The 17,311-nt window shown below is 58.6% G+C and overlaps 6 protein-coding genes across 6 annotated transcripts; 3 read left to right on the top strand and 3 right to left on the bottom strand.

Moving 5' to 3' along the window:
- Positions 1-1,169: 1,169 nt before the first annotated feature.
- HRG_11379 (beta-hexosaminidase A) lies at positions 1,170-2,857 on the top strand (the record flags this gene model as incomplete). Its single annotated transcript, XM_044869849.1, has 2 exons — positions 1,170-1,208; positions 1,268-2,857. 2 exons carry the CDS (start codon positions 1,170-1,172, stop codon positions 2,855-2,857), a joined length of 1,629 nt encoding a protein of 542 aa, XP_044715111.1.
- A 3,713-nt stretch (positions 2,858-6,570) lies between these two features.
- HRG_11378 (CFEM domain-containing protein) lies at positions 6,571-7,101 on the bottom strand (the record flags this gene model as incomplete). Its single annotated transcript, XM_044869848.1, has 3 exons — positions 6,571-6,830; positions 6,882-6,942; positions 7,003-7,101. The coding sequence occupies 3 exons, from the start codon at positions 7,099-7,101 to the stop codon at positions 6,571-6,573; spliced, it is 420 nt and encodes a 139-aa protein (XP_044715110.1).
- A 2,463-nt stretch (positions 7,102-9,564) lies between these two features.
- On the top strand, positions 9,565-10,478 carry HRG_11377 (WD domain, g-beta repeat domain-containing protein; the record flags this gene model as incomplete). Its single annotated transcript, XM_044869847.1, has 3 exons — positions 9,565-9,830; positions 10,149-10,213; positions 10,276-10,478. The coding sequence occupies 3 exons, from the start codon at positions 9,565-9,567 to the stop codon at positions 10,476-10,478; spliced, it is 534 nt and encodes a 177-aa protein (XP_044715109.1).
- Positions 10,479-11,275: 797 nt separating this feature from the next.
- HRG_11376 (peroxin 11C) lies at positions 11,276-12,211 on the top strand (the record flags this gene model as incomplete). The annotated part of the gene is made up of 1 exon (XM_044869846.1): positions 11,276-12,211. The coding sequence occupies one exon, from the start codon at positions 11,276-11,278 to the stop codon at positions 12,209-12,211; it is 936 nt and encodes a 311-aa protein (XP_044715108.1).
- Positions 12,212-12,792: 581 nt separating this feature from the next.
- HRG_11375 (ankyrin repeat protein) lies at positions 12,793-14,171 on the bottom strand (the record flags this gene model as incomplete). The annotated part of the gene is made up of 2 exons (XM_044869845.1): positions 12,793-13,245; positions 13,320-14,171. 2 exons carry the CDS (start codon positions 14,169-14,171, stop codon positions 12,793-12,795), a joined length of 1,305 nt encoding a protein of 434 aa, XP_044715107.1.
- A 901-nt stretch (positions 14,172-15,072) lies between these two features.
- On the bottom strand, positions 15,073-16,341 carry HRG_11374 (NADH:flavin oxidoreductase / NADH oxidase family domain-containing protein; the record flags this gene model as incomplete). The annotated part of the gene is made up of 1 exon (XM_044869844.1): positions 15,073-16,341. One exon carries the CDS (start codon positions 16,339-16,341, stop codon positions 15,073-15,075), a length of 1,269 nt encoding a protein of 422 aa, XP_044715106.1.
- Between the last annotated feature and the right edge of the window lie 970 nt (positions 16,342-17,311).

The raw sequence follows: 17,311 nt of genomic DNA, 5'->3' as shown, positions 1-17,311 counted from the left end.
GGCGTATCAGGCACTGTTAGGTCGTTATACCAACATATATGGACGCCTAACTACCCCACTTCCAACCCACTGGGATTTTCCCAGTGGAGTGTGGACGGCGGAATCCAACTGAAACACGCACAACAGACTTTTAAATACGCAGTGCGTCATCGCATGGGCGGCCGATTTCGAAGTTACCATGTCCGCGCGGGCGAACCCTTGCTCCTGTCAGAACGGTGGTTCTGTGGCGTGCCTAATGGGAAAGTGCATTGTGGAATCTATTGGTATTGTGGGAATCATGCTCGTCAATTGTATCTAGATCACACGGTCAGCATGTGGCCTTAGGGTCACGTGTGCGGCTGAGGCTTGCGTGGCTATATCTTCCACGCTGGCCTCTCCCTAGATAGAAGACAATCCTCATAGCATAATACGACACACCGGTTGAACGACGTTCCCAGTTTGTCTCATGCTCGAGCCCTGCCAACAGGTATGATGGGGTCAAAGCAGCTTGTTTCTTGATGTGTACGTGTGTGTCTGCTTGTTGGAACGGCGCAGCAGGAAGGGCGGCATGGGTCACCTGCCAGGTCACGTGGGGCATTCAGCCGAGATTTCTGCGGGCCCAAAGGGCACATTCCTAGCCGGAAGGGGCAACACACACATCGCCTTTACACACACACAGCCGTGCATATAGCTCCAATTGACCTCTTCTGTGTGCCCACTATCGTTGCCACCTTCCTCATTCGGACGAGCCGCAGAACCGCTGTTTCTGACACTGCTCAGAAAGAAAAGGAGGCCCTTGGTGGGTGGCTTCGGGTATTGACCCTTTCCTCCCTGTATGCCCCCTTGGCTGGCAGCTGCGAAGCGGGGTGATCCTTTTTTTCACCGTATATTTCGACCATATCGCCATTCATTCAAGATTTTGATGAATGAATTGAATAAAGACTCCTGATTTTTGATTCATCGAATTTGAAGACCTTACCCGATTCGGCTTCATTCAATTCAAGGGTCCCGAGGCCGATTCGACTTCAAAATCTTCAAATATCAGCCCTACCTGACGTCCAGCAGACTCCAGACTCCTCTCCCCCTCGTCCGTTCACGGCGATAATTTCCTGCCCCGCAGGAATGCACCACCACCTTGCTGCGTCTTCACCCCAGCCTCGTGCTGGAAATACAAGCTCTGTCGACCGCCCATGACCGTCCTCGACGAGCGCCGCAAGACGGTGGGGCAGGTGAGTGGAGCATCGTCTCACGCGCTTCAGCCCATCCCCAGCTAAAACTCCTCGTCGAGCTCTTCGCTGTCGGCTTCCACGGCACCGAGCTCGACGACAACATCCGATCCCTCGTCTGCGACTACCACGTCGGCGCCGTCGTCCTCTTCAAGCGCAATGTGCGAGACGCCGCCCAACTGCGCGCCCTGTGCCTGTCGCTGCAGCAGCTAGCCAAGGAAGCCGGCCATGGCCAGCCTCTCTTCGTCGGCATCGACCAGGAGAATGGCCTCGTCACTCGCATATCGCCCCCCGTCGCATCACAGATGCCAGGCCCCATGGCCCTTGCTGCCGCGGGCTCCCTGGCCTCGGTGCGCGCCGTCGCCGAGGCCACGGGCTCCATGCTCCGCCACTTTGGCATCAACATCAACTACGCCCCCGTCGGCGACGTCAACTCGGAGCCCCTCAACCCAGTCATTGGCGTCCGCAGTCCCGGCGACGACCCTGTCCGGGTCTCGCAGTCTGCAGCGGCCTGTGCTGCGGGTCTGCGTGCTAGCGGCGTGGTGCCGTGCATCAAGCATTTCCCCGGCCACGGCGACACGCGCGTCGACTCCCACTATGGCCTGCCCGTTATACGTAAATCCCGCCAAGCTTTGGAGGCTACAGAGCTTGTTCCCTTTCGGCATGCTGTCGCCCACGCCATCGAGATGGTTATGACGGCCCACATCTCTCTGCCGGAGCTAGAAGGCGGCTCTGACCTGCCGGCCACGCTATCTCCCGAGGCCATGGAAATCCTGCGCGACGACCTCGAGTTCCAAGGAGTCGTCATGACGGACTGCATGGAGATGGACGGTGTTCGCGCCACGTACGGGACGGTCGAGGGCTCTCTGATGGCTCTCCAAGCTGGAGTTGACAATGTCATGATCTGCCACACCTTTCAGGTGCAAACGGCCGCCATTGATCGTGTATGCCAGGCATTAGAGCATGGGGAGATATCCCCACAGCGGATAGAAGCCTCGCTCCGCCGCCTCAGCGAGCTCAAGTCTCGCTTCATCAGCTGGGACGATGCCCTCCAGCCCCAGGCACCCGAGGGTCTGTCGGCCATGAACAAGGGCAGCGAGGAGCTTGCCAAACAGGTCTACCGCGATGCCACGACTCTGGTCCGGTCGCAAGCGGGGCTACTCCCTCTCTCGCGCACAGCCAAGACGGTATTCATCTCGCCAGGACCCAACGTTCCCCTAGGCGGTGCCGTTCATAGCGGAGACGTTGCGCCGCCGACCCGTGTGCCGTGGGTATCGGGCTCATTTGGAGACGTCCTGCGTGCGCACAACCCGACGGTCGTTGACATCCGCTTTGTCGACTCGACGCTCTCGGAAGACGAGTGGCGCCAGGTGGACAAAGCCGAGGTGGTGATCTTGGCAACGCGCAATGCTCGCGAGTCACAGTACCAGGCTCAACTCGGCATGGAGGTAGCAAGACGACGGGGAGAGGCACCGCTCGCGACAGTTGCGACCTGCAACCCTTACGACTTCCTAGAATGCCCCGATATGAGAACCTACCTGGCCATCTATGAGCCGACGGTTGAAGCGTTTAGCGCCGCCGCCCATGTACTCTACGGCAAGGTGTCTGCCGGGGGCAAGCTTCCAGTTTCATACATCCCGCCTAGAAAGTGAACAAGGCGGGAGAGACGTCCGGTGGAAGTCGTCGGGCGGCGTGAAGTTTTTCGTCTCGTTGATCTTGATCTCAAGCTCGTTTTCGTCCAAAGAAGCGGTTGACAGAAGACAGTCTGTGCACCTCTCCGGACCTGCTCGCAAATGTATGCCAAACTGCTCGATACTTGGTAATGAATTGCCAAATCATCAGCATCTTGGCCCAATTGCCAGATCTGGGTATATGATAAATCCAATGCTTCTCTGTGATTTAGGAGCAGTCGCTTCCCGCCCCATTTCACTACCCAATTCCTACCTAAAAGTAGCGTAAATGCCGGAATCGGTGCTTGCAATCTAGAGTAATAGGAGCATCTACGCCATTAACCATTAGCACCTAGGAAGTGCGGCATAACCAGACTATGATCTCAATCAACTACGAGTGCCGAAATCGGCAACCACGTAATTTTGGCCAGCAGCCAGAAAATGTGGCCCGAAACGACCAGTCTCTTGATGCATACGCCTTGGCTTTGTCCATGTCTATCAGGGTAAGCAAAGGCTCAGACGATACCGCTGACCCGGGAAAGCCCCGAGTTTACATGGCTATGGAGCTGATATCAATAAAATCAACGCCATAAGCAGATGAAATGTGGCGCGCCTCTCTGGTAGCGAGGATAGCGCCAGAAACACCAATTGATGCTGTGAGGCGGCATTCTACTTTCAAGTGTCCCCTTTTTCTTAGGCCCAAGTTATCTATCCACCCACTTTCATTAACTGTACACCCAAAAAGTGGATTAACTGTGGCTGACGGCCGAAGAGGGCCGATACCGCCAATTTGTATGCACACATTCTCTACGATAAGTAGAGCCAGGTAGTAACAGTTCTCCTTCAACGATAAGGCACCCAAAATTGAAGCTATTCGTACTGCGCTTTCTATGCTGATGAGACTATTCTTTGGTGTTTACAACAGGCCTCCTTCTTCGAGTGCACTACGTGCCTGATCCGCTTCATCTAACTGTGATTCCAATTGATCCCATACATCCTCAAGGGCGGCATCGTCCGTGAGGCCGGCGACGAAGATGCAGTCTTGGGTCTCCCGCCGTACCGGCTGATCGTCATCATCAGAGACTGGCGTTTGACGCCCGGCTTGTTGATACGCCCGTTGCATCCGTGTGCCTGCCTCGTACGTATCGCCGTTTTCCTTGATGCCGCAGCCCTCGTTCCGTTGAAGTCATCGCGGCCGTTACCGTACCCGTCATCGCCGCTGGTGCCGTTGAGGAGGAGGCAGTCGTATAGCCTCAGCCCGCTCATGCCGTTCAGCGATCTCGTGATGTGACGGATCCCGCCGCGTTGATCTTGACCGCCGTGACTCTTCGAGGTTGAGTGAGCCCTGGGGCGGCCCTTAGCCCTGATAACTTGTGGCTCGTATGGTGCCCGAGTAGGGCTTGTGCCCTGAGCGCTTGTATCGATCGGAATATACCAAAATGGGTCGAAGTCGTCGAGTGTAAGGGAGGTATTGGTGTTGATAGACTCGAAGATTCGATGGCAGCACGGTAGCCCTCGACTAGTAGCCCAATTACAAGGACATTGACCTGGCGGCGGTTTGGCCCGTTGACTTCGGGGTCTAGAGGATCTTGCGATGCTCATCTATTAGTAGCTTTAACGCATATGACGATACTCGCTCGCGGATCGGCATATACGGCGCCTGTAGGGAGAACGTTGATATCTTGTGGAGGTTTCGATTCTCTATCGCTGTGATCTGAGCAGCCTGATGGCCCAGAAGCGTTCGAATCGTTGGAAAACGGTCGTCAAATCGCCCGTACAGGACCAAAGGAACTTCTTCATATGAGTGAAGTCCTCGACGATCGAGGTCGTTGTACGCCCGAAGTGGCGATATTGATTAACGAAACAAGATACAAACTTCTCCTTCCAAGGCGTTAGCCACGTATTGCAACAGTATTGTATAGCTGCAAGCGGGTGGCGGCCTGGTGTCTCAAATTGGCGTAAACGTTCGTTGAAGCTATTCACATCTTGTGACTTGACGATCTCGTTCCACTCTTGTAGAAACGCTTGGAATGCCGGGGCCCGTACGACTCGATTGCCGATTTTTGATGCCTTAGGGAAAATTGCTTGCATTTCGCAACGACATTCTGGTTAATATGCCACGTGCAGAGAAGGTTAGTACTGTTTTGAAGCTCGCGAAAGCTATCTAACGCCTTAAGCAACGCAGTATCTCGGTCCGTGACAGTGACCCTTGGAAATGGGATCGACTCCTTCTCGCAAAGGACTAGCAGCAACGAGATAGCCCAATAGTAATGGGACTCGGTCTCGCCGTTCAAGAAGATAGAGGCAATAGAGAACGTTTTGTTATCTCGAGTGGCCGCGCAGATATTCAATAACGGCATATTGAATCGGTTCGTCTTGTAGGTACAGTCGAGGACGAGGACATCGTGATGCTGACGCCATCGATGGAAGGTAGCACGAGGCGCGAGAAATAGCCCAGTTAGCCGGCCCTGGGGATCACGACTATCTCGATGAAAGAAGTCGGACTTATCTAGCCGGTCGTAGAGAAACTGAAGAGGCGTACGGCCAGCTAGTTCTTCCTGACGGTGCCTAGCCAGGCGTTACTCACGTCTTGAGCCGTGATACCGGCTAAACGAGGATCGTCGTGAACCAGGTCACGAAGCTCGCCAGCAATATCGGTCGGCCGGGTATTGTTATTAAACTTCCGGATAATGTCGTCGCGATACTTCTGGATAACAAGCGCCCGGTACTTCGGAAAGACCATCGGGTCATCAACAAGGCGATGATTGTGAACATCGTGAAGATAAGAGATAGTCCAGTAACCGCGTTTTTCCTTCAACGAGAGGCGAAATTCACAGTCTGTTTTCTGGGTTGCTGTATTGAGGCGACGACGAGAGATATGAGCAGCTTTATCCTTCCGATTTTCGTAGGGGCCGGCCTTGATACAACGAACAAGTGCAGACTTGCGTTGGCCAGCGTTATCCCGCTTCGATGTTCGAATGTGTAGGGCGTAGCCTCAGCCTCAGCAACGGTATCGGCGGCTTCCATCGCGGCCTGGAAGGTCGGGAATAGTGTCTTCGTAAGCGACTCCATGATTCGGGCTCGTAAGGGCAGAAACGCGGTGCGAATAGCTTCAGTTTTGATGGTATTGCTGATAGTTACGGTTACAGGATGTTGTTACGCAAGCATCACGAACTGGCCAGCTGGCCGGCCGGGAATGGGCGCACCAAAATTAGCGGCATCGGCACTGCGCCTGACCCAGCCACAGTTGATCCACTTTTTGGTGTACAGTTAATAAAAGGAGGTGTATAGATAATTGGGCCCTTTTCTTACGTCTTGATACTGGTAGTTGAAGCGTCGAATACACCAATAGCAGGCAACATTTGATTTCAAGCAATGGAAATCGACAAATGTCTAGGGTATGATCTAGGATAAAAGCTGTTCCCGGAGCTAGAGTCTGCAAACTCTTAAAAAAGACCCATTCATAATTCTACATAGAGCCTTACATACATTTCGAGTTGAGCAGCAATGGGCACCCGGTGGACGCATGGGAAAGCTGCCTATTTCCACCACGAATTATTCATCACGCAATGATGGAATGGTCCTGACCCGCTCCAAGAAAGCCTAGGACAAAGTCCGTCGCCGTGGAGGTTTCTGGTAATCTGCTTGGGCGGCGCTGAAGAATCGGAACGGGGCAGTTGCCGGGATTACTCGGACTAGGAAGTTTCCTTGGGCGGTGCCGGCGAGTGTGAACGAGACGGTAGCTGAGACCTTGGCTCCGGGGGCGTCGAGGAATCCGCGGTGAAGAGAAGGGGAGTCGCCAAAGCTGGAGCCGCTGAAGGCGTCGCTGTCCTGACGCACTTGCAGATGACCTTGCGCGCATGAAGGGCCTTGACGGCCGGGATAAACCCGCAGTCCGCAACGCAGGTTTGAGCGGAAGTCTCAATGGCCTTGAAGCTGGCCTTGGTGCACCGGCCTGCGCGGCAGGTAAGCATATGGACGCGACACTGTCCCGGAGCGTGCTTACACGCCAAATCCTCGCTCTCGGTACATCCTACTTGGGATGCAGCGCTCTGCACACAAGACAGCTAGAATGCATCAGTCTCGTTGCCGTTGATCAAAAGCGTTGTCAGAGATGGGCGCCATACAGCGCAATCAGGGATTTGGGATGTCAAGCTCAGGCACTGCTCGTTTGCAGTCGCAAAGCCAACGAGGGCCAAAAGGCTCAGCGCAAACGAGTTCCTCATGATGACACTGTCAGGGAAGCTAGAAGTCCTGTCCGAGGTAGAAGACCGACGAAGCCAGGCCAGACAGAAGGAAGGAATTGGGCAGAAAATGACTGGGACAGCTAGACTAGATATATCCTGAGGGTGCCCGGGGAAGCGGGTGATTGATCACAACACCCCATGTCTGCTCGGGAAGCGGTCCATTTCCAGATTCAGCGAGTCAATCAAGAGGGCAGACTTTTGAATGCACAAGCTTGCGGGCGGGTATCTGCACGAGGTGCCTCTTTCCGGTGGCCGAGTGCATGTAGTGGAGGAGTGGACACAGTCCAGAGTGTTCCAGAGTGTTCCAGAGTGTTCTCACAAAGTGGCCTCCAGCGAGCCGCAGGCGAGGACAGAGTCACGAGTCACGATCTAGGAATGAACCACGTTCAGAGCAAGAGGGCAGCCCCTCCTGTGTCTGCTGGGCGGCAGCATTGTCCCTCGGTCAACTTACTCTGTGTTCTTGGATTTCGCAGTGGGCCAAGCTGGCCGGGTTGGATGAATGAAGGGAACCGTGCTGGGGGCTCAGGAAGTGGGCGAAGCCAGCTTCTTCTTATACTCTCGCTCTCGTCGCCGTTCCATTGGCTGCATGCAGGGAACCTGCAGTGCATGACCACCCTTGTCCGGTACGGCCCAGAGTGTTGGCCACCACCTTCGCTCCCTCTTGTCCCTTCCCTCGTTTCTCTTGGTCGTTGCCTAAGGACTGGTCTCGTCACGTGCGTTCCTCCCCATCCTCACTGTGTTCGGGGGACATATAGTCTACTGTCGTGCCTGGGACCCTTATACCAAACATAACATAGGGGCTCCAGTCGGTCCCTCCTTGTCGGTCCCTCCTCACCTTGCGTCTCGTCGCTCCCCTCCTCCGCGTAAAGGGTCCCGGCGTCTGTGTGCCGCTCCTCGTGTCGCTTGTGCACTCGCTCTGGCTCGTTGGTGCCCTCACCCGGTTCATGGCGTGTCGCTCTCGTTCCATCCGTCGTTGCTCACACAACTCAGCGACTCACTCCTCCCGTCGTGTGGACTCACTGTCGTTCACTACTTGTCCGCTCGTATACACTCGCCCGTGACCACTGCCCGTGGTGTGGGTACAGTCCACATGCGTGCCGTTTGCCTGTCCCTTCGGTCTATGCACACTTCCCAGTGTGGTCCTCGCTCCCGTTGGTCGCTGCAGTAGAACATGCCCCTCGCCCTTGGCTGCAGGATGCAACGCTGCGCGTGGCGGTCCGTAGTCCTGCCTAGGTCCTCCGGAGGTGGACCTAGGAGTGGACCTAGGAGTGGTAGCCCTTGCAACAAAGGATCAAGTATACTGTGTGGCGATGACTTCACCCTAACAACGCAATTGGTAGGCAGGTTAGGTGGATGTGAACAGTCACAAGTATGCCAAGTCAAAGCCCAAGACATTATATTCTTACTATCCTGGGTGGGCTCACTTTGATCCAAGAAGAGGCCATCGTCACACTCGAAAAAGACAGCCCGTCCTGAACGCCGATGCTCCTATGGAGGCTAAAACGCACGCAGGGTAAAAGCGATCATAACTCCCGTGTAATCAACCCCGACGCAAACTTCAGATTCCGCTTCTTTTCCACTGCAGAGCCTACCGCGGGTTCCCCTAGATGACGCAACAACTGGTCCACATCTCGCGCTATGCAAGCGGTGAGCATGGCACTCCTAGACCGGGGACGTCGACTTACCATGCAGTCTCTCCAGCTGGTCTAGGGTACCGGGAAAGCCCTCAATCACTTCACCCGTGAGAACGCTGTATAAGGGCACCAAGTCCATGTCGCCACGGACAACCGTGCCATTCCGAGCCCGCACCACCGCGTTCCGGTTTCTGCGGGGAAGAAAGAAAGTCAGCATCCGATGCAAAAGGAGGACCCCCTTTGACTCACGACACGGTGACTTTGCGGTCTAAGTCCCGCAGCCCACGGCTGATCTGAGCAAGCTGTTCTAGGACAGCCTGCAAAGTCTCGTGTAGCCGAGCGCCGCCGTCCACTACTGGCAAGTTCCCACACAACTCCAAATGATCCGCTGCCAGTCTCAAACCACCTGCTGCGGTGGGAAAGTCGGGTTGACGAAAAGCTGCGTTATGCTCCATGACAGCCGAAGGAATCTTTGGCGTTGCACAGAAATCCAGTATAGACGTGATCACACCGTGTTGAGAAGAAAAGGCAAGCGCCAGTCGCTTGGAGGTCTCAAGACGTACGTGTGCGTGTACGTGTCGGCCCGGCAACACAAAGGATGCGCGTGGTCACCTGACCTATAGCTTCCGTAAGCAGATTGGGGAAGGGTGGGGATGTCGCACGACGGTTGAGTGCCCGCACAAGAGTATCTTTTCACTTGGAAAGACCGTGCATCTCGTTTGCTTCGTTCAAAAGTAAGAATATAAGTCAAAATCTGCCTGAGTATCGCTCCGCTCGTCGAGATTGAAGTAGGCACCGAGGGTGGGTTATGTCATCTGTGACGCGTGACTCTGCCGATAGAAACGGTCGCATTCTCCCGCCTGTATTGGCCGTACTGGCCTGGGGACTGCGCCACGGGCCGTCATTCCTCCGACCCGTCCACTCGCTTCGCTCCTTTGTCCCCAACCTGCACGTGTTCCGGTGGGTGGGCTCCGCCTTGTTCAGATCATTGACCTCGAGACCCTCGAATGGCTACAACAACATTCGCACGCTGCAGGGCCACGAGCACAGCATCAGCACCGTCCGCTTTGTACCGTCTGGAACCCTGCTTGTCAGCGCAAGTGGAGACCAGACTCTGAGGATATGGGACACGGCCACCGGGTACTTTGTGAGAACGCTGCAGGGCCACGATGGGTGGGTATGAGACGCCTATCCCGCCGCCGATGGCCGTTTTCTGTTGTCTACCGGCAATGATTGGACCGTCCGCCTATGGGATATTTACTTGGCGAGTCCCGAGAATACGCTGATATTGGTCGGCCACGAAAATGTGGTCAAATGCTGCGCCCTTGCACCATCGGCCTCGTACCCGCATCTCGCGGCTTGGGGCGGGTTGAAGACGCCGCCGCCTGCTAGTAGCACGGCCGAGTTCATGGCCAGTGGCTCCCGAGACAAGACGATCAAGCTCTGGGATGCGCGGGGTACCTGCCTCGCAACATTGATTGGCCATGACGCTGGGTGAGCGCGATCGTTTTCCACCCAGGGGGCAGATACCTGCTTTCCGTGGCGGATGACAAGACGCTGCGGTGCTGGGACTTGAGCCAGCAGGGGAGTTGCGTCAAGGTGCTCAAGGGCACGCATGGGCAGTTTATCACTTGTCTGCGATGGGCGTCGTCGGGCGTCGTCGGGCGCCGCGCCTGCGGTCAATGGAAGAGGCGGCGAGGTGCAGCGGGACTGCTTCAGTGAAGCATTTGTTGAAAGGTCGTTGCTCTAATTACGGGCTCTCGAGTTCATCGGGCCATCTCGATACGAGCAGACCAGGTACACATGGTGCGGAGTACATGGAGGGCCGAGGTTCGCAGACAGATACCGAGGCTGTCCATAGCCAAGCTTACTGCTGCGTCAGCTCGACACATGGACGACTTGAATGCCCATCAAGCTAGCTAGAGAGGCCCAGGCGATTGAACTGCCATCCCTCGCTGGTGCGGATCGCAAGGCAGGCTGCTGCTGCTCTCGCCATCGCCAACACTGCGTTAAGGTTTCTCGGATCTCGAGATACCTCGCGCAAAGTATCCATTCCTGCAGTGGCACCAGACCCGGAGCTAAGGTTACCTTATCCGTAGAGCTACCTTTAGGTAGCGTGCACGTCCTCCCGGCACCCCGGATACGTACTTCACCAATGATGCATGTGCAGCACCGCCAAATGCTTTCCTTCATCCATCAGCCTCGACGCCTCTCCCTTCCTACCGGACTCGGCACTCCGACATTGCCAAACCCCTTCGGCGGCCGAAAATACGCGCACGTTACTGGCACAGCGTTAGCCTCGCCCTCGTGATCCGTCGTACCGCGTACCCTTGTCACTGTCCCCTTGTCCTCGTCCCCTCCTCTCGGCATATGGTCTCGTCCACTCGAGACCATTAAAGAGCGCATACAGCAGCCGTCCCACCCGCCTGGTCTCTCGCTCTACAACCCATCAAACGCCCATGTCCTCGCCGTCACGCCATCTCGCCCGAAAATTTGCTTCAACCTCTAGCCCCCCGACCATGCCTCCCCAGTCCGACGAACCGCCCGTCGCTCCGATGCCCTCGGGCTCGATCCTCGACCCGTCTCCCTCGCCGGCCAAGGGCCCCCCATCCGTCGCCGCCGTCGTCGCCGCCGCTCCCTCCCGCGCCGATGCCTTCCTCGCCCACCTCCAGCGGTGCCTGCAGACCCGCGCCGGGGCCGACGTCGTCCTGCTCTTCCTCTGCTACGCCTCCCGCCTCGGCGGCTCCCTGCTCGAGACACTGAGCCGCCCCATCCTCCGCCTCTCGGCCCGCCGCCTCGTCGCCGCCGCCTTCAAGCTCCCCCCCGCCACCACCGTCATCATGTCCGCCACCACGCCCCATCCCCCGCTCGCCGCCCTCGGGCTCCGCCTCGGCGGCCGCTTCAAGGCCCTGTCCGCCATGCTTAGCGAGACGCGCACCGTCGGCCGCCTCTGGGGGCTGCTGGGCCTATACTTTGCCGCAAAGAGGCTCGTCCTCAAGTCGTGCGCCTCGTCCCGACAATCCGACGAAAAGGCACCCGACGACGCCGACGGGATCTTCGACGCCGTCGTGGCTTATGCCCAAGTCATCTCCCTCGTCGTCTTCCAGGCTGCCGAGAACGTGGCCTACCTGTCGAGCAAGAAGATCCTACCCTTCCCCCCTGCAACCCAGGGCCGGCTGGCGCTCATCAGCGTGCGCTCCTGGGGTCTGTACATTGGCATGGAGCTCGGCAGGTTGCTCGTGGAGCGCTCACGCAAGGCGAGCAGCGGCGCCGGCACCAAGGACGCCGCGTGGGCCGCCGACTGGACCAAGAGCTTTACGCGCAACCTGGCCTGGGCGCCGCTGACGGTGCACTGGGGCACGCCCAACGGGCTTCTGCCCGACATCATGGTGTCGCTGCTAGCGGCCTACCCGGCGACGGGCTCCATGCTGGACCTGTGGCAGCAAACGGCCTGAGGCGATGGGCGGACTGATGCGATAGATTTGGTCGAGGAAGAGAACAAGAGAGCCGCGAGTGCTATCGGGACAGACAGGCGTCTTTGGCCGAATACACACACAGGAAGCAGCCTGGGAATGGGTTAGGCTCTACCAATTACAGAGTAAAAGGGTCGGAGCGAAAGGCATGGCGAATATCCTCTTCACCTTTGCTTTGTATATATGTATGTACGGTTTTCTTTAGACTTTTTGAATGACGACACTGCTCTTTTCTGGCTTTACATTCTCCACGGAGCGGCTTCACTTCCACTTCTCTACACGACAAAGTCTTGCCTCGTCGAGTCATGCATCTCCACGGCAACCAGCCTGGTTGGGCATAGCTCCGGCACACTTCCCCAGATCTGGGACGCGGCATGCCGTGCGCAAGATTGTACATTCTATTACATTCTATGAGAACTCCTCGCCTGGCTGCAGGCTTATGTATACATCAGCTGTACTGGATACAGTGTTTTACCTGACAGAGGAAAGTCGGTTGGAGGCGTCGTCTTCACCGAGTCCGGTCTAGTCGGCCTCGCTATATATACATGACGGTTTAGCCCCTCTCACTCCGGAACCTGGGGCAGCTGCTCCTCCTCGGCCGCGTCCTGATCATTCTGACCCTCCTCGGGCGGCTTAAAGTCATTATCAAGCCCCAGAAGCTCCTCCTTGACGGGGTCGACACAGTGCTGCATGACCATGTCGACGACGCCCTCGTCGGCGCGCATGATGTCGCGGAGGAGGCCGCGGATGTCGTTCCAGCTGACGACATCCCTGGCGGCGGCGTTTGTTTCGCAGGCCGAGGCGCAGACGCAGTTCATCTCGAGTTCGAGGACATTGCGGAAGAGGCCGACGAGGGCGCCGCGGGACTGCGGTTGGCGGTCGGCGAAGAGGCGCTCGTCGGTCCAGCTCTTGGCCTCGAGCAGCTGCGCCAGCTGCATGTACCACGAGACACGGCCAAGAATGTGGATGAGGCCGCCGCGCATGTCGTTACGCTCGATGACGGGGTCGAGCAGGGACTTGCAGGCAACAGGGTCAGCTTTCATGGACCGGGAGGAGGAGGAGGAGGAGGAGGAGGAGGCGAGGGATTTACCGGCGTCATGATGCACAGACCGGCCCAGGCAAGCCCGGCGATGGGAAATTCGGGCAACACAGTCTCAACGGCGCTCTTTGTGGCGACGAGCATGTCGCGGGCTGTGTGGTCGTCGTCTTCGTCCTCGAGGCCGACCTGGGACGCGCGGCGCTTCTGCATGCCGGCCTTGGCAACGGCGGAGAAGAGCTCGGCGCGCTCGTGGTCGGACTGGCCGCTGAGGGAGGCGTTGCCGCCGAGTTTGAGGTACTTGGGCACCTCGCGGGAGACAATGGACTCGTACGTCGACGTCAGGCGAGCGGTGGCGTCGCCGTCGCGCAGGGCGTTGTAGGCCTCGTTCCACAGGTCCTGGGCAATGCCGGGCGGGCCCGCGGGGGGCGGCGGAGCAGCGGCGGAGGCGTTGGAATCGCGGCGGCCGCTGCTGTTTCCGGGCGCACCGTTGCCGACGCCGCCGATACCGGCGCCGCGCATCTTGGCGGTCCAGGCGGCGGCCGAGTGGGTGATGGAGCCGCGCTTCCGGGTGCGGGCGGCGGGCTCGGGGGACATGGGGGGCGAGGGGGCGAGGGCAAGCGGCGGCGAGGAGGAGGATGGCGCGCGCGATGATGGACCCTCATTGCTGTTGTTGTTCACATTGCCGCCGCCGCCGCTGTTGAGGCCGTCCAGACCATGGCCGTCTTCCTGCCCATCGTCGTCGTCGGGAATCAGGCTGCCCTTGTGGTTCGATTTGCTGAGGCTTCCGGAGCGCAGGCGGCCGACGAACTTGCGGAAGGCGCTGGGCCGGCGCGGTCCGTCCTGCTGCCCGGCCCGGAACTGCTGCTGCGGCGGCGGCGGGTGCTGAGGGGCCAGGGCGCTCATCTTTTGGGGGGAGGGGAGGCGGGGGGGGGTGCTGTGGTGGGCGCTGTGGTGGGCGCTGGCAGAGCGGGCGGGCCGCTACGGGTGCAGGCTGCTGCTGTAGGCGACGGCAACGAACTGGTCGACTCTGTTCGTTTTTCTCCTGCAGGAAGAAACAAGGAGAGGAACAAAGAGAGAGACAAGAAAGTGGCAGGCAGGATGGAGAGATGAAAGCGTGGACGGGAAAGCAGAGACAAAAGAAGAGAGGGAATGGAGTATGGATTCAGCAGCGCTGCCTCGTCGCTGTTTTCGGCGACACAGAAGCGGCGGCGACTTAAACGATGCACCAGCGCCGGTCTCGAGCACCAAACCTTGGCCTGCTCCATGGGCTGCTCCTCATTGGAACTAGTTGGGGACCCAGGGGCTGCCGTTTCTGTTACGTGCCATTCGCCTTCAGGAATACTCGTCTTGGGCCTGGGGATGCTGCTCGACCGGGTCCACCTCGAGATGGGGATGCGCTCCCACGGACCGGAGCGTCGGCCAAGCAGCAGCCCAAACTTACAGGACGTCCTGGCGGTTTAGGCTCTGCTAACGAAATGTATAGTCTGGGTGCTCGCTCCCGACTAGCTCGTGTCGAGCCAAGCGCAGAGTATCCCCTCGCGGCTCCTTCGGCTCCCTTGCCATGCCTCCTGGAATAGCCTTTCATCTGGACTTGCGCGGCTCTCGTCACGGTTCAAGGTTCAAGCTCGTCCCTGCTCAGTAGCATCGAACTGACATTGGGTGAGCCGCGCAAGCCATCGAGACACTAGGTTCATGTCCATCATGCCATGAACTGTTTTGCAGATGTAATACGTCAAGTAAAGCAACCGTCTATTTGCCCGAGCCATGACAGACTCCTCTATAAACCTCCATGCCCAAGAGCCCCCTACCCATGCACTCTCGGGGCCCGGTGGTACTGGTTAGGCCACTTAACGGCGACGCCCAGCTCCTTGGCCATCTTGAGCACAAAGTTGGGCTCTCTTAGAAACTGCCGCCCGACCAGCACCACGTCGGCCTGCGGCCTATGCCCGTCGCCCTCGTCCGCCGCGCTCGTCTCATCATCGCCGCTGCCCTGCACAATGTCTCTGGCCATTTTGCCGCTGGAGATCATGCCGACGGCGCCAACCAGCAGCTGCTTGCCCTCGCGCCGCAGCGCCGCGCGGATCTGGCCGGCCAGCTCGACTTGGTAGTAGGGGTGGAGGTCGATCTTCTGCGCGGCGCTGTTGCCGCCCGACGACACGTCGAGCAGGTCGACGCCCAGGCCCGGCAGCAGCTGGGCCAGGCGGATCGACTGCTGCAGGTCCCACGTCGGCTCGCCCGTGTGCTCCATCCACTCGGTGGCCGAGATGCGCAGGAAGACGGGCATGCCGGCGGGGACGGCGGCGCGGACGGCCTGGATGACTTGGACGACGAGGCGGATGCGGTTCTCGAAGCTGCCGCCGTACCGGTCCGTTCGCCTGTTGGTCAGGGGCGACAAGAACTCGGCCAGGAGGTAGCCGTGCGCGGCGTGGATCTCGACGACGTCGAAGCCGGCCTCGACGGCGCGCCGGGCGGCAGCGGCAAAGGCCTCGACGATGGCCTCGATTTCCGGTACGGACAGCTCGCGGGGCGCCGGCCAGTCGTCGGCGTAGGGAATGGCCGAGGGCGCCACCACGTCATCGGGCCAGCCGCCGTCGGCCTCGCCGGCGACGACGCGTGCAGCGGGAGCATGGCCCTCGCGCAGCCACGGGGCCAGCGTGCTAGCCTTGCGCCCCCCGTGGGCAAGCTGGATGCCGACCTTTTGGTTCTGCGAGTGGACAAAGTCGGTGATGCGGCGCAGGGGCGCGACGTGTGAGGCGGCCCAGATGCCCGAGTCCTCGGGGGAGATGCGGCCGCGGGGCTCGACGGCGCTGGCCTCGACCATGGTCAGGGCGGCGCCGGACAGGGCGAACTGGCCGAGGTGGACGAGGTGGTAGTCGGTCAGGTGGCCGTCGCGGGCCGAGTACTGGCACATGGGCGAGAGGACGACGCGGTTGGCCAGGCGCACGTCGCGGATGCGCAGCTGCCGGAACAGCGTCGGCGCGGCGTCCGGGTCCGAGGCGGTGCCGGCGGGGGGGTCCTGCGCGGGGGTGTAGAAAGGGACCCCGGCGGCCGGCTTGTTGGCGGTAGGGACCATGCTGGGGACAGTTGGGACAGTGGGGTGTGCCTGGATCGATGCTCGGGTATTGAGTTGGGTTCTGTGTCGAGCGTCGAATCTGGATGCCTGTGGGCCGGGGCAGCTTCTTATGCCTCTGGGCCCGGAGCCTTTATTAATAGCCAAGTTCCCGAAAGCGGGGCCTCGTTCGGCCTTGGATGGAGCATCGGGGCCCGGCATCGCCCCTTGCTCAGCGGGCCATTGCTCAGCGGGAGCATCTGGCTGCGTGACGCCATTTCTCTCCTGCATTTGTCGAGGCGTGAGCCGTCCTGGATGAGCTTTCCTTCTCGGGCCCAGCACGCAATTGCTTCGGCGTTGGAAAAGGGCGCGCAAAGTCTCCGGAGCCGCGTCGGCATCATTGGGGTAGCATTTCGGACGGCCAGATTACAAATGCGCCTGGCTTTACTAATAATGGCGGTGCTTGCTAATCAATACTCTTGACTTTGGTTTCTTGGACAGTTGCGACGGCTTGGACCAATAACTGTAGCCGTCTGTTCGTACAACTCTGGTCCTTCATGCTCCATCATACACCACGATGCCTATGTAAGTGTAAAGATGCAACGGAAGAAGATGAAGCATGAGAAAATCGATGCGTGATGTGGGTTGTCTCAACCTGTCACGGTGCGCTGTGCTCGGAAGGCCACAAAAGCCGTGATGCTGACTTACTCTGCATTGACAAGCACAATTGTTCTCACTCGCACCCGAGCATCCTCATATTCCTCATTGTCGCTCACCAGTCACTCTAGACGGCTGCATACGCACCGCAATCGCACCCCCTGCAAAGCAACGTGACATGAGCCTGTGCCTCCCACGCGTGAGATGCAGGCATCTTCTCAGTCAACGCCCAACCGGGCTGACGAGTCGAAACTTTACGCATCAGGGGCCATGGCAGTACCGGTACTTTTGCGCATATATGTACAAGCCTCGCTGCGGGCCCTGTCAATTTGAGATC

The sequence above is a fragment of the Hirsutella rhossiliensis genome (genome assembly GCF_020360975.1).
Source record: "Hirsutella rhossiliensis strain HR02 chromosome Unknown scaffold00020, whole genome shotgun sequence".
In the NCBI taxonomy this organism is placed as follows: domain Eukaryota; kingdom Fungi; phylum Ascomycota; class Sordariomycetes; order Hypocreales; family Ophiocordycipitaceae; genus Hirsutella; species Hirsutella rhossiliensis.
This window is presented reverse-complemented; position numbering and strand designations above follow the sequence as displayed.